Here is a 23,209-nt window from a genome sequence, read left to right as displayed (position 1 = left end):
TTCAAGCAAGGCACAGAACAATTACATTACAGTTTAGAACATAAAAAGGAAATTGACCCCAATCTAAGTCCCAATGAGTACACAGATATGATGGTGGATCAAGAGGTCAGACCACATTTTTACAAATCTGTTCGAGTTATTTACTAAAAAGTTTATTCTGTATGATGTACGTAGGTTTAATTGGACTGAGAAGCAACAATATTAGTACTCGATTAGAAAAGGCAGGCAAGAAAAGATATGTAAAATATTGTTCATCAATTTTCAAGAGCATACGTAAAGAAGCTAATTCTACATGTACATGTACATTTAGTGATGGACATCACACAAGGCACTGCAATTTCCACATTCATTTCACTACATGATCACTTGTTACTTCCACTACAGGCATTTAGTATCTGCTAATTTTAAAAATGTTAAACATATCGGGTATATCCTAGTTTCTACTGTAACAGAGGTACATTGTTCATAGTTAAGAATTAACCTACAGCAATAATATTAATGGTAAGTACGAATTAGGAAAATCACAGTTACAAAAATAATGACACCTCAACTTAAAACTAAGTAGGAATAGCTTCCTCTAAAGTAGCATGTTACAACACTATTTTACTACCTTGTTAAAATAGGTTAACAAGCAAAATCCAGTTGTGTCTACAAAGCTAAAACTAACATGTACCTTCAAATTACTATGTGTTTGTTGCTGTTGTATGCTAGAAATGTCCATGCTACGGCACAGTACTGGTACCAGTTTGTTGCCTGGATAGACGTGTACATGTACCCATATTGAGACAGGATACTGAGGTATGTGGGTGCCCATGCTCATTTTCTATTTTACATGTTAAATGCAGAGTGCTTCATTCTCTACCACTACATGTGGTGCCCTGCTAATGCCCTCTTTCCACTAGAAGCTGCAACTACTAAGCGACCAATGATGTGACTGATCGCTCAACAACGTTCCTAGATAAAGAACACTTTTTTGTGGGGTTTTGCTGTCTTTTAAATCATACATTTATGTCTGGCATCATATCCCAATTGGGAAATCAAATGTTACGTAAATCCAGTTTTGGTCGCTGCAATGTGGGGTAGGGTTGCTTAGTGATCAGTGTCTAGTGGACATGGGGCCTTAATACTGAATTATGATTGTTCGTATAGGTTAGTGTTCTTGTACACTTCCCTGGAGTACCACAGCAAAGCATGCTGGTCCCCCTGCACACAACACACCCACTCAATCTGCAAACAGACAGAAAACAACAAAAATCAGACAAAAGATGGTAAAAAAAGCAACTTCTTTATTTCTCTATTGCACTAACATCATTTTATTTTCAAATTCTACCTGGTAATATAAACATGATTATATACACATTGTACACAATACTTCTAGAAAAGAATTGTAACAGCCATGGAAAATATAAAACAAGCTTTCCAACACAACGTTAGGGATGGCATACAACATACATGTACATGTATAATACCTGGCAAAAAGTTAGACTAACCTACATGTAGCTCCTTTCTACTCGAAAAGATCATACACAGGTAGGACTCACACTTGCTAAGATTGACTTCCCTTACTTGGCTCATAGCAGGATGTAATTCTACACTGTGTATGTACAGAACTGGCAGTGACACACTGGACCACATTGCATATCTGTTGTGTAGATGGTCTGAAGGCTATCAACACACTCAGTCTCCTATGTCTAATGCCTCCAAGCAAATGTCTTTTGGCCTGTTTCTATCCTTCCACTCGCTCTGACTGCATCTAGGTAGTACGCTTTTCCCTCGCTATTAAAAATTAGTGAAAAAAAATGCTTTCTGAAAGACGTGGAGATCATCCTTTTTACAAAGAAGGACGTAGCAGCAGATCAAGAATGGAGGAAAAGAGCAAAGTAGCTAGAAGTACAACCTTTTGCTTTCCACTGTCTCATGATGTCAAAAACCTATAGCTAGCTTATGATGTATCTTAACCATGCTTAAATGTATAAAATGCTCATCTGTTAAGTCCTAAGATGTAGCAACATTGAAATTGAATAGTTATATCTAACTTATACCAAAGCAGCTCTTGCTCTTTGGCTTGTACAATACAAATTCTGAAGTTTTTTGCAGAAACTCTTTTTAAATGTACAACATTTCATGTACCTTGATGCAACCCATTAGAAAAGTGATCAATACATACAAAGACATACACAGGGACAATACAAAAACAGTGAAATGTGTAATTTACAATGGAATTAGTTCGAGCACCAGTGTCATAGTTCAGTGTCATGGCTTGGTAAAAGTAACTTGCACCTTCAGAAAATGTACAAGACTTACATATATATACAGACTTGATTCTAGAATTTCCACAAGGGTTGTTGTAAGTAAATTGAATTCCCAGCCCTGATTGTTGTTTTTGCATTGCATAGGAAAATTACTATCTACACAGCACACACATTTCTTCACTCTTCAGCCAAAAAGCATTAACACTGTCATATTTCACATCTAATGTGATTTTTGGATTTGCATTTTTTTTGCCTTGCCAGAGTTGATAGCCAGATAGAGGGATGCAATCTGATACTTTTTTCCCACCCATATAATGTAGCAAGGAACAACTACATGTATATATACATCTACATTTTAAAAACAATTTTAAGGTTTTGCTGATGAACATGACAGTAACTGTAGAAGTAATACCTATACAGAATTTGTATGTATGGTTTATTTGATTCAGAGCTTGTGCAAAAGAATTAGCCTAAGATCCTGCCTTATTTGGCTTGTTGCTGCTCTGACCTCTGCTAACATATACATGTAGCAACGGTTATAGGGCAGGCTCAAGCTGAACATGTCTGATTCTTAGGCAAGGTAAAAATTACTGCATCGGACAAAACCCTGCAGAGTCTCACACCACAGAACCAGTGAAATATCAGCAGAATTGAAGTTCTAAATTCCCATACATTTTGTATATGTACATATGTTTTCAAACTTTTTGGTTATGCACCATAAAAATTGCATAAATGACATAGCCCTATTCATAGCACTAATAACAATAAGGTAGCTGCACAGGAAAGCAGCATTAAAACCAACTGTGTACATACTACGGTAGAAATTAGAACATTATACAAGTCATTTTCTCTCCAAGCAGTGGTTGGTTAGCCTGGAATCCTTATAGCTCCCGAGTCTCCTCTCCGGAGAGCTATAATAGGTTTCAATTCCAGGCTAGTGGTTGGTGGAGATTGTGGCCTTTTCATTATATGCCTGTGCCAGCAGAAAACGGGGCATATGACAAAAAGGTAACAATTTTCCCCACTTGGAGAGTACAAGCTACGTGCATGTACCATAATGGCACTTCAAAGTAGGTATAAAAAATGCAACACATTGTATTGAATTTTCCAACAGTTTGTCTTTGCTATCTCTGACATAAGGTGGTGACCAGTAAGAGAGCAGCGCTAGTGAATATGAAGATTCCTGCAGGTAGACTTTTGACTACTGTGTCTGTTGGTGGGAAGGGGAGAATGGTGGCCTGTTAGGTATCATTTTTCAACATTTCTACTGGGAAAAAACCCAGTCATAACAACATTAAAGATGAATTTAGTAGATGAAGGACAGATGAAAACAACACTCCACTCTAGCATGCAACTTCATTAAGGTTGGTAGAAGTTAATGTGGAAGGAAATGAACTTTCGATCCAACACTAAATAATTGGACTGTAGTGCAACTTGTAGCCATCAAATACAGTAATGTGGCAGAAACAAGTTGGATTCATTGGAAATTTGCTTGTGGGGACGGACAAAAATTTCCCCCTATTCATCCAAAAATTTTTGAAATTTTTTTTTTGTAAGCTTTCATAACATGATAGGTTAAACAACCAAAATTAACAACATGGGCACCCAAACAATGAGTGGGACAAAAAAAATTAAAGCTGGAGACAACCCTGATCCAATTATTCTCCAGTGAGTGTTGGATTGAAAGTTTGATTCCTTCCGCAATACATACGACCGTCCTCACCTGTAGGTTTGCTGTCGGGCTCCTTGTGCGTGTGTCCCTCCCACTTCATGGCCTTCTGGACGGCGTATTTCCACTTGCCGTAGCGGCTATCACGTTCTGAAGGGAAGTTAGCACACATTAGGCAAGCTTTCACTTACATGCTTAAAGTAACATATTCATGAGTTGGAAGCACTTTACTTGTGAAGCATATAACGTTACATGTATTAAATATCATCAACATAGAACATTCTATTTCATTATTGCCATGTTAGTTAGGAGATACAGGCAGGATATATGGTCAGCAACTATCACTAACAAATGCCTAAACTTTTACAAAATCTATCCAGTTGCTTAAACAACTTTTGTATTGTGTATCCTATTACCTTGATCTCTGACCTCTGTCGACATAGTTTAAGGCCTTGCACAGCCAAGTGTGTCATACCAATGGGTTATCCCAGTCTAAATACAGACACAGTCTTACCGTCCTGAGAGAGTGCAGGAGTGAATGTGTCAGTAGTGATGGAGGTCAGGTCAGCTGGGTCCAGGCTCCACACACCCACACCCTCGGCTGCGCCCGCTGCCATGGCAACACCCAGGGCTGTGGTCTCTGGCATCGCCGGACGGACTGAATAATAAAAGTGTCATCAATCGATCATCAATTATATATTCTTACTGAAAAACCCAGGGCTGTCCAAGGACAGAAATTTGAATAAATCTAAACACCAACTTGAAGACAATCTCTTTTATCTTGTTCTATGAAACTTAATTCTATGAATGACAATTGGTTTTTAGCAGTTTGTGGCATGTAAATGAGAAAGTTCGGAAACTAACTCCCAACCTCTTGGTCCAGAGGCAGGGTCTCTAACCACTGGACTATGCACACTACCTAATGTTAGACACACACTACTCGTGGTACTGATGTTTCTCACCGACTTGTATTCCAAGCAGGTCCGCCTGCAGCTGCATCAGGAGGTTGTTCTGAGTCATCCCTCCATCCACCTGGAGGCTCTCAAGGGGGATGCGGGAATCCTTGTTCATCGCTTCCAGAATCTGTGGAAGGCACAGGTTCCAAGAGATGATGACTGCTGCAACAGAATCTCTACTGGATGTCCTTAATGTTTTTACAGACACACCTGTATCTAGATAGCCGGTATAACCTCCATTTGGCGTAACACACCAGCTTCGCAGGCATGCAGCATGGCAGCAGCTGGTTATATTACACTGAACAGCCTGTCACACCTAGTCTTTGCACATCTGACTGCAACTGTTCTTTAAAGCTATTTAGTGAGGATGCTCCTATGGTACTTGATGACAAAGAGTTCCATTCTATAATGGTTCTCGAAAAATACAAATTTTTGAATACATCAATCCTTGGTTGATAACTCTGGTACTTAAAGGCAATACTACTTCTTGTCCTTACCTTTGATCAGATACTTATCAATCGGTACGTCCACAAGTTTATCAGTAATTTTGTAATTTGAAGGTTAACTTAAAGCCGCACCTCACAGGTCTGGAAACACACAGCCTCCAGGGCGGCCCTGGCAATGTGTGCCTTGGTGGAGAACTGGGTCAGCCCACAGATGATGCTGCATAGGGGAGAAAACATCACCGGATAAGGTACTAGTACAGTATTATTGGTCAGTGGCATCAAAAGGCGGAAAGGCTAGACTAGTGAACACAAGATCAATTTCTGGAGACCCTAGCTACATTAGTACATGTAGATACACCAGGTCCTTACACTACTTTACTCACTCCACCTATAGGTGTAAAATGGGTACCTGACTTCCGTTGGGGAGTAAAAGGGGCTCCACTTTCCAATACCCAATACTCCTAAGGCCTCAAATTCAAAAAGACTGTGGGACTATTTCAACCTTTACCCTTTCCTTTCAATATTGGTTAACACTCCTTTTGTTTTCTTTTATTCTTGAAGGTATTGACCAAACAGCCTCAACTAGGATATAGAAAATGTAAAGAAATGAACACTTAATAAGGATATCTCACATGTAGCAACTTTCGGATGGCCTTTATAAGCACCTTAACACCTTATGGGGCACTGTCTTGTTCATCATGATGATGCCAACAATGTGAACATTGTATAACAATTACATATCTCACCCTCTGGCGTCAGACTCCCAGTACGGAGCAAACAGTCCGGAGAAGGCTGGTACAAAGTGGGTCCCTGCTGTGTCTGTCACTGTGGCGGCAAGGGCCTCTGGGGTGGGGAACAAACAGCAATGACACAGCTAAGTGAAAAAACTGCTGTTAACAGTTTTTATTTGTAGTTGGGAAGACACTAGAACTATACAGAACTACAAAATTTAATGTACGCATATCTATAGTAACTTAATATATGTATATGTGCACTCTTACCTGTATCTGCCTCAAGTTTGTATGGGACTGTTGCGCATAGGAGGAAAATGGCAGAAGTGTCACTTGTCCTGCCATGTTTATTTTGATTACTAGTATTATAACAAATAATTTGCATTTAAAACTTTTTATAAGTTCTGGCACATAAAACAAGACAACATCCGCAGCAGGTTGTGAAGATGCACACCTATGTCGGAAGACTTTTGGATGATGCCCAGGTTGTCTCTAAGCCACTTCACACACTCCCCTGCAATGGCCACGGAACCCTGAAAAAATTGAGCGTCCTTGACTTGAGTTCTATTCAATGGCTACACAATGGCTTCAAATGTGATTACAGAAAAATATACCTGTTCCCCTCCATGTCTTATCTATCATAATGAAAATACAAGCTTTTGTTTTATTTGAGTTTATCACAATGTAAAGGGAAGACAAAACAGGACCTGGTGCAAACGCACCTTTACAAGTTGCCCTTCCACACGCTATAAACATCAACAGTACAATACAGTAAAAAATGAACTATATTACAAAAGCTCTAAGTCTTTCCCACCTCCAGTGCATAGAAGGTTGGTTTGTCCTTGCCCAGTTTGTAGGCAATGGTTGTCAGCAGTCCATGCTCAGATGGGATGGGCTGCAAAGGAAACAGACAAAACTTGCTAAGATTTGTCATGCTAAGAGAGATTTCAGGCTCTCTTGAAAAATCTCTAAAGTGAGTAAATGATGAAAAGATCTCATCAGCATATTAAGTACATGTCAGTGCAGCTCCTGAACAATAAAAAGCTCACCTCCGTGCCAGTGTTGTACAGTAGGAAACACCCTGTGCCATATCTGGGATAAAAAACAATGTCTGTCAATCTAGACTATTTTAGTATTTAAGACCATTCCAGGGATGTTTCCAGTACCTGTCCCTCCATCCTCGGTGGACTGTTGGGACAGAAAAAAATTTCACCCGTTCGCCCCCAAAATCAGGACTTCATGCTATCAAATTGATGAAAGTGTATTTTTGCAAGCTTAAGATGACAATAAAAATTGACAACATTGGCTCCCAAACAAGAAGTGGGACAGAAAGTAATGTAGATAGCCCTGGACCGTTCTTATAAAAAAAAGTAAAGCATTAATAACCCGAATGTACATCCCAAATATTATTGAAATAACATCTTCATGTGTTACAGGACTACGATTACACAAAAAAACTTTACTTAGGCTTTAGCACTCTGAAGTAGCCGTTTGGCACCCAATTCCCTATTGGTTACAGAGTTGGGAAGCAGGGAGAAGGTTGAAGTAGGACTTACGTATTCTTGGCACTGCCTCGTGTGAAACAGCACTGTCCCACCAGGGCAGCTGACTGGTCCCCCAGACACTGTCAATAAAACATTCAAGTACAGTCAAATCATTAAGGTCTGATGTTGTAAAATTATGTCACATAGTAGTTTTCTGCCCTTGTCATCAAAACTAGCCCTAGGCAACAGCCTTGATATATGCTAGTTGGCTGAATTGTTATAAACAATGCATACAAAACAATGTGAATCAACATGGGTCACTGACACAGGGGTGGGGGCAGCAGTTGCCTGTCTTCACACAGCATTTTTAGGATGCCCTGTCCTGCTGTTGGTGAGATCACACAGGCTTAATGTCCTTCTTGACACACTTCGTCAAAGATGTCCTCGGACTACTACTACTTTCATATAAAATATAAGTGTTGGAAGGTGACATACATTAAGAATATAATAACCTTACATACCCCAGAGATAGGCAGGCCCTTCAGCGCACCCTGCACCATGTAGCCATAGATCTCAGACGAACTCCTGATCTCCGGGAGAATCGTCATTGGAAGGGAAAAGAACCTGGAGGGTTCAGAAAAGATGTGTTCTTTCATTTGGGCAGTGGTCAGTCTAGATTTTTTATCTCTAAGATACAAAATCTCAACAGTTCAATGTTCTATAACATCATTTCACAGCATTTCTTCTGGTATTTTGAGCCTTGCATCAATATTGGGATAAAAACTCTGAGTCTGACAGTTAAATGTAGGCCAGGATTCAAACATCCAACCTCAGTATTAGCATTTACATGTAATGTAAATACCATTGTTCTATAGTATGTATGACTTACTTACTTGCAGAGGTTTGCGTCCCACTGTTGAGTGTGTATGTTCAGTAGCATGGTCCTGCTGGCATTGGTCACGTCTGTCACATGGACACCTCCCTTCACTCCTCCTGTCAGGTTCTGTACAAGGGGAGATCAATGTTTAGTTACATTAGCAAATTCAAGATCCATTTACATCCAGGTTACATTACATTATCTATCTGTAAAATATCTTAATGAGGGGTTGATGCTAGGGGTGAGAGAGGTAACATGTGCTCATCTCTTTGTGCTTTTGATTTTCAGACTGGAGTGGAAAAAAATTCAAGAAACAATGTGTGTCTTTAAAAATCATACATGGCTGTAATGTTAGCTACACATAGTACTGTTAGTGTTTCAACATGAAACAAAAGATGCCCAGTATATAATTCTGACTCAGTTGGAAGAACTTACCAAGTTGTAAGAACTTATGAAAAGGAGTATGGGAGTTGAACACACTACACTACTAGCAGACTAGCACATGCGGTAGTGATTGCACAAATACATGTATGTGACACAAGGGCTATAGAAATGGAGATAGACATCACCCCTAAGCATTAAAGTTATCTAACCAAGATGCCTGGATGACTTTAACTTTAACTTCAAGGACTTACCCAGAGTAGCCATGAGTCGACAGTCCCAAACATGGCCCTGCCCTCCCTGACTGCCAGCGCCACCTTCTCACTGTTGTCCAGCAGCCAGCGAAGCTTCACGGCACTGAAGTAGGTGGCCAGGGGCAGGCCACATAATGGCTGGAGGGGAGGGGATCGGTCTTGTTTTGAATCATTATCATATCAAGCAATTTCATCACCAATATCATCATCATCATCATAATCACTATCATCATCATAATCACCATTATAATCATCCATGATATCATCATTATCATCATCATCATCCATGATATCATCATCATCACCATCATCATCATCAACAACTGAAAAGCTTTTAACAATGCTTGCAGCTAGATATGCATTAAAAGGTTAAGTGTGACAGGTCGTTCAGTGTAATATAGCCAGCAGCTGAAGGCCGGCAATACCGGCTACTCAAGATATTCATCATCACCATTATCATTGCTGCTTATCAGAAAGTACTAGCTTAAAGGCTGACTGTAACCGTATTCCTGTGTCTCGTCTTTTGCTAAATGTTGCATCCCCTTCCATTCACACACCATCTCTGCAACATCTTCCTTTACAAGATTACAGACTGTTGGTAGTACATGTACATGTATTGTTTGCATACCCACCTTGAGGTGTTCCTTGTTCTTGCGGGGCGTGCTGTCTATGAGCCTGTTCACTGTCTCTGCCGTACGCAGGTCCAGCCACACTGCAACAAAGCAGAACCACAGACATCATGATCAGTAGTCAAACAAATAGACAGTGGTGCAGAATCTCGAAAATAAAAAGGTTCTTGATTACAAACATGTTGAGAGAGTAAAACTTGAAATTACATGTACATGTAAGCTTCAGTTATACACCAAACACTCAATGTAAAGTGGATGTTAACATTGATTAACTAATGAAAATCTCAAACAAACTCACTATCCAGTTTATCATCTGTTGCTCCCTGCTGGGGTTAGACATGCTTGCATATATAGATGTCATGGCCTGATGGCAGACTGCCAGGTGCCTCTCTGGTGAAAATCGTGTACTAGTACGTTGAGGGGGTGAAAGTCTTAACTACTAGTAGACAACACAAACAGTCCAGTACTCACCTATGGCATTGTGTAGGGGTTCCCCTGTGTACTTGTCCCACACGACTGTGGTCTCCCTCTGGTTGGTAATACCAATGGCTGTGGCAAAAAAAACAAGGTACATACATAAGTTAAACAGTTACTTCTAACTGACATATGATATTTCATGCAAGACAGTTTTTTTCACTTGTTTGAACTTATATGTACTGTTACAATAGTATAAAACTAATTTGTTTTCAGATACCCCAATGGATTTGACATCAGATTATAAATGCGGTGCTAGACTGCACATATTCATACTCATCATAGTCATACAAGTCTATCTACTAGTAAGTTCTAACAATCAGCTTACCCATTTATTCATTCACCCATCCATACAAATGTGATATTTGAATGATTACAGATGTTGAAAGGAATAAAACCAGACCTTTTATATCATTGACATCGATGCCCAGGTCCCTGGTGTTGGCCACAGCCTTCTCAATACACTCGTACACCGAGGCCAGGATTTCCATTGGGTCCTGCTCCACCCATCTGTAACATATATGTCCTTGTTTAATGGGAATAAACTCCAACTCAAAAACTTCAACTGTTCTCCAACTCAGAAATTTCACTCACTGGAATTTTCAACCGAATCACTAGATGTCTTCATCAGCTATCTAGCCTCTTTTTATTCTAGGTGCTATGGACACGGTCAAAAATTCTGGTGAGTGACATTTTTTTAGTTGGACTTGGAGCACAATTTAGTTCTCATTGTGTATTTTACCAACTCAGAGGAACTTTCATGCTACTAGTAACATCTTGTTGTAAACATTCCAACCTTCCCCATGCTACCTACTTTCAAAAGTATGCATTTGGCTATGCAATAAAGAAACGTTGTCAAAATCAGAATGACCTGTCATTTTTATCGTTGTAATTCTTATATCAATCTTTTCAAAATTCAGTCCACTGCACCAGTCTTGACATGTTGTTAATAATATGAGGAACAGATGTAAACAGAGAACAGATGTTAGAGTAAGACCATCCTGGTGTGAGTCAATCAAACCTTACAGGCTGTCTTACACAGCTGGTATAAATATACTTACTGTGCAAAACTGGTGTATTATGCCTAAATGCAGTTTACCGTTTATGCAAACAAGTCTAAATAACTCACCCTTCCTTAGGAAGCACAGAGTGGATCTCTGTCTGATGGTATGTCAGCAGCTCGGCAGAGTTACTGGCAAAGATCTGTAAGGGGGAACGGGTCAATTTCAGACTACATGTATACTGGGAAGGTTTCAGAGATTTTGATCGACCTTACTGATACCAAAGAGGTTTGATAAAACCTCCCTGCTGATACACACCTCAATACATATGGAAATTCACTAACAGTAACAGATTGATTTTATAGTGTTTCTAGGATAATCTCTCTTATTTCCCCCATTTGTACTATTGAGTACATGTATACAGCAAGTTACGTACTGTAAACAGTATTACCAGTATCCAATTAAAGCGTATATGCCCAATCATGAATGCCACATGAAAGGTTCTTCCCCATCCAATATGTACCCTTTTCGTGCGTCTGATTCTGAGGCTACAATTCTCCGAGGACACACCATCTGGTTTCCATAATTGCAAACATCTAGCAACGGTCACTGACCTGAAATTCTCATTTCCCATATGTGTCCTTGAAAAGCTACAGAAACTATGCGCTCGCAATGCTCTAATTTGTGTCCATCTATCCAGCGGAAAGTTGGCAAAAAATCTACTGACAACATGAACAAATTTGTTGGTTAAACCAAGGAAACTCCTTGGCTAAACAGATTGTATAAAACTCATAAACCGTACAAACAGTTGTTAAACACACTGCAACTTCTAAGTTTGACATTTAGAGCTAAGATATCTTGCAGCTTTCTACACATATGGCTGAAGCAAGCAGCCACGTTTTGAGGTTTTCCAGACCAACAAAGACCAGTTTTCACACGCCACTCACGGTCTGCCAGAGTCTACAATCCTGATTGAAAACACACCTTTCCAGCTGCACGCCCCTCCCCCTAACTAAACTGAGCCAACTTCGCGCAAGGACACTGGCGATAACGAACGTATAATCGGTTCACACGCCTCCATATTTGGTACAAACATAGCTCAGTACGTCATCTACAAGATATGAATAAGAAACTGACCAGAAAGCGTGTGCTGCTCGTGCCTTGGTCCACGGCACCCACCAGCGGTCCCCAACTCCGGCCGTCCGCCGCCATTTTGAAATTGACCTCGTTCCCTCTCGCGCCGCCCCGCGAGATGATGTAAGGATCCCATCACAATGGTCTCCAAGCAGATGTGCGGTGGCTTGGTTCAATGTCATACATGTACGTATTTGTATGGTCCGTCATTTTTTTTCCGAAGAAAATGTACTATGACAAGCCTAAACACGTATAGAGATCAACTCAAAACTTTTTGAACGAAAACTAATAACAATTGGCCGAAACGTCCAATGGAAAACGCTGAGGGAAATTTCTCGAAAGAAGGGAGATTGCGATTGTCTACATAGCAGCACCTAAAAATAAATTTCGACGAGGATGGGATTCGAACCCACGCGTGCAGAGCACAATGGATTAGCAGTCCATCGCCTTAACCACTCGGCCACCTCGTCATGCAATAAAACAATAAAAGGTAAGTCGCCACGACTTTTAAGCCAAGAGTTTCGCTCCACAGACCGGCAGTTTATATCAATTTGGCAAAACGGTGAAACTTCAACTGACTTGACTTTAACTTCTTAGTCACTGACGGAAAATAGTGGGTGCTATTTGAACCGCCTCACTCTAAAACATTGTATCCAGTTGCTTGAAGTAGTCAAGCGTAAGGTACGCCGGTACTTCAACTGACTTGCCTAATGCCTACCATTAGCATTAGCACCATTGGCATTTCTAATTCTATATTATGTCATTGAGGTAACTTAAGAGGAAACACAAAGACAAATGCACAAATGTGATATAAAATGTTTATTAACTCAAACAGATCCAGAGGTAGACAGCATCACCTGAGACGTTCGACCTGTCCACTTTGGCGTGATGGGTATTACACAAAACAAACGCAGTACAAAATAGGTACAAGATATGCTTGCTTTGAACTATCGCATTCAACAAATAAAGCACAAATTTGGCAAGAAAGAAACTCATTGCATTGAACTATCATTTATCTTTTTTTCTGAGTTCTGTATGCGGTTATTGCGCAGCTGAATACAAACGAGAGCTAACGGTGTTTTTCGGACCCGTGCCATATTGTTGTTGAGTATCCCGTGTATTTGCAAACGAAGGGAGTACAACCTCTGCCGCGGCAGCGTAAAATGTCACGACGTCATCGTCTGGGTCTCCTGCTTGTTCGACATCTTCCCCTTCCAAACACTGACTACCCTGTTCCTCGTTGTTACTACTCTGTTCCTCGTTGTTACAACTCTGTTCCTCGTTCGGCTTTGTTCCCCGTTCTCGTCCCCACTCATCACGTCTTGCGCGGAAAGACCACCGACCTCTTCATCCTTGATTACGGAGTACATGTGTGTCAAAGACAGGTCATAGACCTCCTCGTCCTTGATTTCGCAGTAGCTGTGGGTGGAAAGTGTCGAAGAGTGACGACGGTTGCTCCGTTCTTTTGGATCAGTAAAATCTGTAGGTTGAGCCGAGGACTTGATATACATCGGATTGCTGATGAGAGCCGTCACATCGATAAGCTGACGGGTACCTCGTGGTGAGGTGACTGCATTTGGTGCAATTCTTTGGGAAGTATTTTTTTGTTTGCTGTTCTTGACTCTTGAGACTTGTACAGAAATGCCGTGAGCCTCTTCGTCCTTGATCTCGGTGTAAGTGTGGGATCTAGTCGGGTCATAAACGTCCTCGTCCATTATGTCACTGTACGTGTTAGCTGGGAGTTTAGAAGAGAGGCGGTGCCAGGGGCTTTGTTCGGTCAGGTCAGTATCATCCGAGGGTTGAGCCAAAGCTTGGTTCGATTTTGGATACATCGGATTGCTTATAAGCTGCGTTACATCGATGGCCTGATGGCTACAGTGCACCTGGGCGGTGGCAACTGGAACATTTTGAGCAGCGTGGTTCAGTTCGTCGTTTTCCGCTCTTGTGTCCTGCACGGAAATGCCGATTTCTTCGTCCCTGATTTCATAGTAGCTGTGATCTCTAGACGGATCGTGGACGTCTTCGTCCTTTACCACCGCGTAGGTGTGGATAGATGTTTCCTCGCTACTGCTGCTGTCATCAGGGCAGTTTGGCGGTTTTTGTGCGGGTCCTTTGCGCTTCGTATTGCCAGTTACACCTAACGTTATACCTGGCTGAGTAAGCCGCAACGTGTTTGGAGCATTTGGTACATTTTGAGCGGCATTCCTCTTACGTTTGTTCTTGTAGACCATTATCACCGGTACCAAAATTAAAATCAGTCCGGGCAAAGCGACTAGTAACAAAAGATATCGAGAGACCGCTCCCTTTGCAATTGATGATGTGGTACTGGATTGAACGAGGGGAATAAGCGTTTTGTAGGGATCCTGTTCTATCAAGGTCGTCAGCCTGGTGGTTTTCTCCAAGTATTCTGCAGCATTATGGGTGATTAGACTGCTGGACTCTGTGTGAGTACTAGTCGTATTGGATTCTATATCAGGAGTGTGTCGGGAAAAGAGACATTTCTCAGCTCTCCCTACGCTGAAGGTTTGGAGTGACAGCCCGGAAAGTGTTCTCCCGCTCAGGCACGTCAGAGGGTTGTGGCTGATGTTCAGGACTCGTAGATCGTAAAGGGAATTCAAGGCGTTTGTAGAAATGACCTCAATCTTGTTGTGACTCAGAATCAGTGTGTGTAGGAAACTAAGACCACGGAACCATCCGCATGCTACTTCAGTCAGAAAATTGTGGGACAAATCTAACCTTGTGAGATACGGGATGTTTTCGAAACATCCAGGTTCAAGTTCAGCAATACGGTTATAGGAAACTGACAAGTAGACGGTGGAGTCGTACGAAGTGTTCCAGCCGGAGAAGTAAGCACGTTTCAGCTGCGACAAAGTGTTATAGTCTAAATGTACTGACCGCAAGTGTGGAAATCTGGCGAATGTGTTGCTTTCGATCGTGCTTGTACCTACAGCTATAAGGACCAGGACCGTCAATGAAGACGGGTGGATGTTTTTCAAGGCTTGCGAGGACAGGTTTCCGACGGGGACGCTTCGTAGGGCGACCCAGTGGGCAGCGGGGAACGGTCCGTAGTGGGAAAGTGAAGCGCAGACCGAGTCTTCGTAATAGCCTTTTGGAGGTCCAGTCAGGCAAGTAATACATATACAAGTAGTGTCTTGGTAGAAAGTGTCACGAACCTTGATGTTGTCGGGCACGCACATGTTCCATGGTTCTCAGTGATAAGCACTCGGGGCTGAAGTCGTGGTCGCGCGTCGCCGTGGCACTGCCGAGGACAGAGCATGCGCAGACCACCAGGAGCCAGCAGCCGGTCCGCTTCATGACCGCTCGTCTTCGGTAGCTTCTACACGATGGTGGACTCCGAACACCTCTCTGTCAGATCAGGCTGCCTGTAAAAGGTATAAAAAAGAACACAACTGAACGAAACCCTTTCCATTTTGGAGGCCTCACGATTTTTCTGTGAAACACGAAACGTTGCGATGCACTGACTACTAAAGCGAGTAGAAGTGTACATGATGCCGACCAAGTTTTGCTCTGCCTTTTATTGTTTTTTAAGTAAAACGATTAGAATAATTAACCTTTTATGACCAACAGGTCACAACAAAGGCATGCTTACAAGCATAAACGGATGTTGATATAAGTTCCTGCACATATGGTCCCTTCAAACGTTCATCCGCACTCTTTTTTCTTTCAGGCCATGTCATTTATATTGTCTGACACGAGTAGATGTTTTTGTTTTTTTGTTTGCCTGAAAAGGCTACTCATATTTCAAGACAGTAGAATACAAATACACGTATGCATAAATCAGAATTCAATTGTAATAAAAAACATTGGACATACTCTGCATCAAACAACTCTATGAATGGTCTATTTAAAAAGCTCAGACAATTATCGACCCGTTATGTAAAGGTGACCGACCTTGTTCTATTCATGCCGACAGTGACAGACACGTGTTTGTGTTTTTCTCATTGATAAAAATGAGTAACACTGAATAGTAATGTTCCATCCCGAAGTGAATATGGCGGCATGATGTCTGTTCGGTTCCTATATTTAACCACCGAAACAACAGCCGTATGCGCGAAATAAACCCCCTATATCTCACTGGACCCGCGGCACATTGGCGGCGTCGCTGCGTCCTAACCTGGATTTGTGTTACCCTTAACTTTATAACTTTGCAAAACGTACGTGTAAGTATGACTACGAAGACAACAAAACGCATAAAGCGTATTACTAAAAAGATTCGTGTTTTATCGATGAAATTATCTGAGAGCGCTGTTAACTTGGTCGCTCGGTCACGGCGATGCTGCCAACCGTTGGTGACCTCGCTGTGACCGAGCGACCAAGTTGACAGAATTTCATCGATAAAACGCCGCGGGTCCAGTGAGATAGGGGCTCAATTAATCAAACTGACACGGCTCAGTCAAACGGACCAATCAGCAAATCGATCAAACTGAGAATCATTTCAATTTTTCTAAAAAATAATGCGTATGTGACAAGAAAAAAAGCTTTCAGAAAACTTGATCACGTACATGTCAACACCAGTCACTACAAGAACGGAGGTAACAAATATAAAACAGGAAATGGAAAGGCAACTTCAATACATGACTTTCGTGTCAAAAACGTTCCTCCACAGAAGACTGAATGTTGGAGGTACAAAAGATGTCTGTTGGGAGCCAGATGCCTGCCTGATGGCTGGCCAGAGGTTTGGCCAGCCTCCAGCATATCCAGGAACTAACACCATGAGGCACACGTAAGACATGATGTTAGATAGATGTACATGTAAGTAGTGATCCACACCCGACCTGCTGGTACTCCGTCTGGTTGTGTCCCTGTTCTCCCTCCGTTTCAGACCTTTCAAAAGTCTGTCGGGTGTACACGTCCGGCGTCAGCTCTTCCAGGAAGAATTCTCGGGCAATACATTATGTATTTCCGACAAAACACAAAGGCTAGCTAGGCGATCGTGGGAAAAATTGCAGACTGGGACACAACAAGAGTGTAGTGTCATTAACAGACCGGCACCGGGACAAACAATATTGTATGAAGGACAACAACATGTTATAAAAGACAACAATATGTTATGAAAGACAACAATATGATATGAAAGACAACAATATGTTATGAAAGACAACAATATGATATGAAAGACAACAATATGTTATGAAAGATAACAATATGTTATGAAAGACAACAACAAGTAATGAAAGACAATAATATCCTAAAATAATTCAATTACGTTGGAAGAACATTGGAGATTCTTTGTACACAACCAGGTAATCTCACCTGCTGACGTTTCGGTGTCTGTCAGACGCAGACTCCAAAATTAATGAGATAATATTTAAGTTAAAAAACAAGGCGGGCCAAAAAAAACAAGATTCCTATATTTTCAAATTTTGAAATCATAAATCTTGTTAAACAAGAATTGAGGCGACGAGATATGATATCATGACCAACAGGTCTTTTATTCCTGTATTCAACCAATGAGGTTTCATTGAGGTATAATACAAACCCCCATTGATTCAACAGTAAACATGTCCTTGTAGATGTGTATACATCTCAATAGACTAACTACAATAAATGCAGAAAAAAGCTCGTCGTACCATCATCTGAAGCAACTACACTGGCCATTGGTATTCATATGCGATGAAACACCTTGTGTATACAGCTCAATGGACTAGACCCCCCCCCATTATTTATATAATGTCCTTGCTAGAACAAATGCAGAAAACAGCCTGTTAGTGTTATTAAACCATCATGGTCAGGAAGTACACTGGGTATTCATATGCAATGAAACACCTTAGACTGTCAACGTTTACGACATATTTGCCAATTTTTGGCATGTTGATCACCGTCGGAGGGCAATGAAATTTCTTGTTTGTTTTTTTAAATTTCGAAATCAGGCGAAAATTAATGAGCGCGCTGATGTCATCCATAAAAATTACTGTTGTGGCCTTACCTTTACGGAATTCGGAAGGGAAACATATTGTTTCTGCTGTTGCTCTGTTTCTTCGTCCGTTCCTGGAACAAATAGATCAGCGACCTGCACCAGACGGCTGTCACCATGGTTACTGGTGAAGTAGTGAACACCCTGTGGTGTTCGATTACATTATGTAGCAATTAACAGGACGGAGCCACTCCAGTAATTGGCGCAGGCGCAGAAGATCCATAGATAGGTTTCGTACCCTTGGTAAAAGTAGGTTTAAAAGGGCTTTACTTTTGAATCTGTTGGTATTGGAGCTGGATGTTAGCGATAAGGGTTTTTACCTTATTGTGTTGAAAAATCACACTTTTATCCATGTTTGTGGTATCTGTAGCCTGTAGACGTTTGGTGTTTCCGTGTTGGCCCTCTTACGGGCGTATGAATCGTAGAATTCGGCAGAAAAAGGAATAATTAGCCAGTAGAGCCTGTCCATGGTGAAGATCACATTTCGCCAATGAAACACTGGCAAATGTTCTCCCTACAGCCGGCGTAATTAGTCTGGTAGAGACTCCCTGTACATCTCCCTGTGGTTATCAGGTGATGAAGAGGTGTCAAAGGTCAATTCTTGGAAACATAAATAATAATAATGATAATGTTTTTTTTAATGGTCAGAAATTACCCGCAATGGCAGCCTTTCTAGCGCTGCATTGATGCAGGGTATTACAGGTTTCACACACTACACAACATATATAATATCTTATCCACACTTGCATTTTGTGGAACTGTCGCAAGGGTCTGGGCGGCTGCCATTCGGCGCCACCAGGTGACCTCAATACGATTTTTCCCAACCGAAGTCAGGTACCCATTTACACCTGGGTGGAGTGAGGAAAGCCGTGTAAAGTGCCTTTCCCAAGGGCACAAGATCGGTGACATGACAGTATTCGAGCTGGGGACCTCTTGGTTCTGAGTCGAACGCTCTGCCGTTGCTCCACACGACCCAACTAAACTTGGCTGAATACGTACGGTTTGTGCCGATTAAAAAGTTGAAATATGCTCTAAATTGACACTTAGGTCAGACACCCCTGCCTATGTATTTTTTTTATGGACTAAAACTCAGGTAGGTGACTTTTGACAGCCTCTTTCTTACATGATTACCGGTACCATGTATAAGATAGCAGGTCTTGATTATTGTCTTGCTGGTCACCATATGTATGAATGTGTTTGAGTAAGAATAAACAAAGTAACGTTAGTAGTTTGATAGGCTAGACCATGTGGTAAACATTATGCGCTTTCTTGCAAATGTTCCCTTTCTATGTAGTTTTTCTTGTTTAATTGCAATAACATTTCCAATTGTGTTGAGTTATTTATTGTTAATCAGGCCACTTTTAACACAACACACTTTAATAGAATTTAGAATGAATTTAGAATAAAGAACTTTATTGTACAATTCTACACATATATGCACTGAACATGTTTAAACACAGGTCACAACAAAAGAATAGGTTACAGATACATCTATACATTGCCAATAAACTACATGGATTCGACTTTTCCTCGCTTTTTCGTAATGGATATTATGTAAGAGCAGATATGGTTAATGACGTGGCGTCGCAGTAGCACAGTGTTCGGCCCAGAACCAAGAGGTCCTGGGTTCGAATCCGGGAGGGAGTCGATCGCATTTTTCGACTAAAAGTCTACCCTGTTACGTTGCATTGGACGAAACTCGGTGACCTGCGAGTCCTCGGCCGATTTCTTGGAAATGGCGCCAAATAGAGAGGACGCCGGACGTAATGTTACCGAAAATGTCCCTTTTGGATCTTGTAGACTCGTCCGATGAAAGCTACGTTAAATAAAGGAAAGTGAATTCTCGATCCAGTTTAGCTCACTGAAGAGCTATTCTTCCATTGGTCGTGACAGAGAAGACAGACGCTATGTACAGTATTCACAGGTGTATTGCACCGGGGAAATTCTATTCTCCAAGCAGAGGTTTCGGTCGAGTAGGGTAGGAGTGTTCGGGATTTTTTTTACGTCTGTCTCCCTTCAGACGTAAAAAATCCCGAACTGGAATAGGGAAATTCCCCTAGCTTTTTTCGACAAGCCTAATGAACAGTAGATCACGGCTTAACGCCTCGTCCATTTCCGGTATTGTGCATGTCGGGATCGAACTCACGGCTTCTAGTTCCAGAGGCAGGGCCGCTAACCACTGGACAACGCACGCTACCGCACTTTGCTTCAAACGGTGTGCCTATACTTCGCATAACGTGTTAGCTGGATTGCAAACTCGGGACCTAACTACAACACGGCCAAATCCTGCTTTAAACTTCCGGACCGATTCTGGGTCTGAATAATCAGGATTTGAATATTACAAAATGACTGTCGTCACATAATATTTCATCCAAATGATTAAAAAAAAACAGCAACATTTTGCCCTTTTCAAGGGGTTTACCCCCTTCATCTGGATCCTGGCACCAATATCAAAACATTTAAATGTATCCCTTCCTAAAAATTGTTTAGGTCTCGATGCATGGAGGAGAATGCACAGAAATTTGCATGTTTACGCAATATCTACATTTTATGACAGACTCATCAGTAGGTAAACAGCCACACCTCACGTGTTTTCCGGGGGTCTGTAGGATTATACCGATTTAACGGATTACGCTCTTCTGACAGAAATGGCAATAAAAGCCCACACAAACCGCGAGGAGCGTCATTATAAGCCTTTTCTCCTAAGCGCAGTTGGGTCTGTGGCGACTTGTGCTCCATCCATCCAAACAAAAAGTGTGTCGCGTTTGAAAAAAATTTTGGCTGAGTACTTTTCTTATACGGTCGATAGTTCAAAGGCTACTCTAGGGCCCGACATACACTGTCAACATTCTTTTGATCATCAGTATAAGGCCTGGAAACTACTTAAGACATGAAGAAGACCGGCTGTTGGATCCTGGTGATCTTTTCTGTTATGGGCAGCGCCTCGGCAACGCGCGACCACAACTTCAGCCCCAAGTGCTTATCAAAACCATGGAACACGTGCGTGCCCGACAACATCAAGGTTCGTAACGTTTTCTACCAAAACGCTACTTGTTTATGTATGCATTGCGAGGAATCCGCTTTAATGGGAAATATACCACGCATCTGCCCTACACTTTCCGCGTACGGACCGTTTCCCGCTGCCCAGTGGGTCGCCCTACGAGGCGTCCCCGTCGGAAACCTGTCCTCGCAAATCCTGGAAAACATCCACCCGTCTTCACTGACGGTCCTGGTCATCACAGATGCGGGTATAAGCACGATCGAAGACAACACATTCGCCAGATTTCCACACTTGCGGTCAGTACATTTAGATTACAACATTATGTCGCAGCTGAAACGTGGTTACTTCTCCGGCTGGAACACTTCGTACGACTCTACCGCCTACTTGTCCTTATCCTATAACTGTATTACTGAACTTGAACCTGGGTGTTTCGAAAACATCCCGTATCTCACGGGGTTAGATTTGTCCCACAATTTGCTGACTGAAGTAGCAAGCGGATGGTTCCGTGGTCTTAGTTTCCTACACACACTGATTCTGAGTCACAACAAGATTGAGGTAATTTCTACAAACGCCTTGAATTCCCTTTACGAACTACGTGCCCTGAACATCAGCCACAACCCTCTGACGTGCCTGAGCGAGAGAGCACTTTCCGGGCGGTCACTCCAGACCTTTAGCTTAGGGGGAAAGCGTAACATTTCCTGGGAACAAGATGACGAATTAGACTGGAGTCTTACTGTGTACAAGAGTAGTTTTCGTCAGAGGAAAGAGAAGGTTCACCTTCGTATCGATAGCATGTTTTTGGACCTCACATATGCGACAGCGACGGAAGACTTCCAGTTCAAGTCGTTTCAGGTGAAAGGCCAGTTTGACATCCAGCCGCCGTTTGTTGTCGCCCTGGACCTGAAGAGAACAGAATACAGCTATTTCTCAGCTGCTCTGCTGTGTTCAGAGGCGTGGACAAGATATGACGGAATGACTTTGCCACGTATAGGCGGCGTGCGCTTAAAGCTTGTCAATATAGAGAATACAGAGATGTCGCAAAATGGAAGCGACGGTATTGCCCTGGTATCTAGCTACGAGAGCAATGGTTTCACGATGAACGGGTCTGAGAGAGAGCCAGCTGGTGTGACGAATATATCTTGCCTTGTATCTTTTCCTGGGCGGATAGCGCCGCTGTTCTGGATTGAGCAAGGTGCTGTGGGAGGAGCCTACTCGGAATGTCCCGTCTCAACCTTGTCCAATAGTCAAACCACTGTCTCTGCTATACACTTGACGAATAGCACCAATGGCCCAAGTCTGACTACCATGATAGGAAAAGATCCCTACAAAACGCTTATTCCCTTTGTTCAATCCAGTACCACATTACCAATTGCGAAGGATACGGCCTCTCGATACTTTTTCTCACTACTCGGCGTGCCCGTACCATTGATTCTGATAATATTTGTATCCTACAAGCTAAGAATTAGCAGGGATTCCGCTCAAAATGCACCAGATACTACAAACAGGCCGCAACTTGCCCAGTTAGGTATAGGTGCAACGGGCCTTATTACCAATCCGATGTATACAAAATCGAACCAAACTTTGGCTCAAACCTCGGATGATACTGACCTGACGACCGAACAAAGCCCCCGGTACCGCCTCTCTTCTAACCTCGCAGCTAACACGTACAGTGAAATAAAGGACGAAGACGTTTATGACCCGACCAGAACCCACACTTACACTGAGATCAAGGACGAAGATTCCCATGGCATCTCTGTACAAGTTGTAAGAGTCGAGAACAGCACACTAAACAGCAGCTCCCAAAACATTTCCCCAAATGCAGTCACCACACCAAGAGGTACCCGTCAGCTTATCGATGTGAAGGCTCTCATCACCAATCCGATGTATACAAAGTCCTCGGCTCAACCTACAGATTTTACTGATCCAAAAGAACGGAGCACCCGTCGTCACTCTTCAACACTTTCCGCCCACAGCTACTGCGAAAT

The 23,209-nt window shown here is 42.1% G+C and overlaps 1 protein-coding gene and 1 non-coding gene across 4 annotated transcripts; both read right to left on the bottom strand.

The window, feature by feature from the left end:
* Positions 1 to 130: 130 nt before the first annotated feature.
* On the bottom strand, positions 131 to 12,404 carry LOC136428874 (glycerol kinase-like). 3 transcript variants are annotated; one of them, XM_066418686.1, is made up of 19 exons: positions 12,292 to 12,404; positions 11,283 to 11,356; positions 10,557 to 10,663; positions 10,151 to 10,228; positions 9,683 to 9,762; positions 9,051 to 9,188; positions 8,432 to 8,541; positions 8,060 to 8,162; positions 7,611 to 7,678; positions 7,104 to 7,146; positions 6,869 to 6,949; positions 6,509 to 6,587; positions 6,325 to 6,351; positions 6,070 to 6,166; positions 5,456 to 5,540; positions 4,884 to 5,004; positions 4,436 to 4,579; positions 3,976 to 4,071; positions 131 to 1,227 (listed from the first exon to the last, which is right to left on the bottom strand). In XM_066418686.1, the coding sequence occupies exons 1-19, from the start codon at positions 12,364 to 12,366 to the stop codon at positions 1,223 to 1,225; spliced, it is 1,611 nt and encodes a 536-aa protein (XP_066274783.1). In that variant the 5' UTR covers positions 12,367 to 12,404; the 3' UTR covers positions 131 to 1,222. The 3 variants fall into 3 exon arrangements, with proteins under 3 accessions (XP_066274783.1, XP_066274781.1, XP_066274782.1); XM_066418684.1 differs by lacking the exon at positions 131 to 1,227 and adding an exon at positions 1,267 to 3,462; XM_066418685.1 differs by lacking the exons at positions 131 to 1,227; positions 6,325 to 6,351 and adding an exon at positions 1,267 to 3,462.
* A 272-nt stretch (positions 12,405 to 12,676) lies between these two features.
* Trnas-gcu (transfer RNA serine (anticodon GCU)) lies at positions 12,677 to 12,758 on the bottom strand. Its single transcript has one exon. It is a non-coding gene; the product is annotated as a tRNA-Ser (tRNA).
* Between the last annotated feature and the right edge of the window lie 10,451 nt (positions 12,759 to 23,209).

This window comes from Branchiostoma lanceolatum, chromosome 2 (genome assembly GCF_035083965.1).
Source record: "Branchiostoma lanceolatum isolate klBraLanc5 chromosome 2, klBraLanc5.hap2, whole genome shotgun sequence".
Taxonomy (NCBI): Eukaryota; Metazoa; Chordata; class Leptocardii; order Amphioxiformes; family Branchiostomatidae; genus Branchiostoma; species Branchiostoma lanceolatum.
The sequence above is the reverse complement of the archived record's forward strand: the minus strand, read 5'-3'. Positions and strand labels throughout refer to the sequence as shown.

Bases quoted from the DNA above. Each gene is read 5' to 3' on its own strand.
- LOC136428874 (XM_066418684.1), bottom strand. From the start codon at position 12,366: ATGGCGGCGGACGGCCGGAGTTGGGGACCGCTGGTGGGTGCCGTGGAC. The intron at 9,189-9,682 runs GTGGGTATGCAA...CCTCCCCTCCAG, and splicing joins AGAACAAGGAACACCTCAAG to CCATTATGTGGCCTGCCCCT. The intron at 3,463-3,975 runs GTGAGGACGGTC...TCCCACCAACAG, and splicing joins GCCCGACAGCAAACCTACAG to ACACAGTAGTCAAAAGTCTA.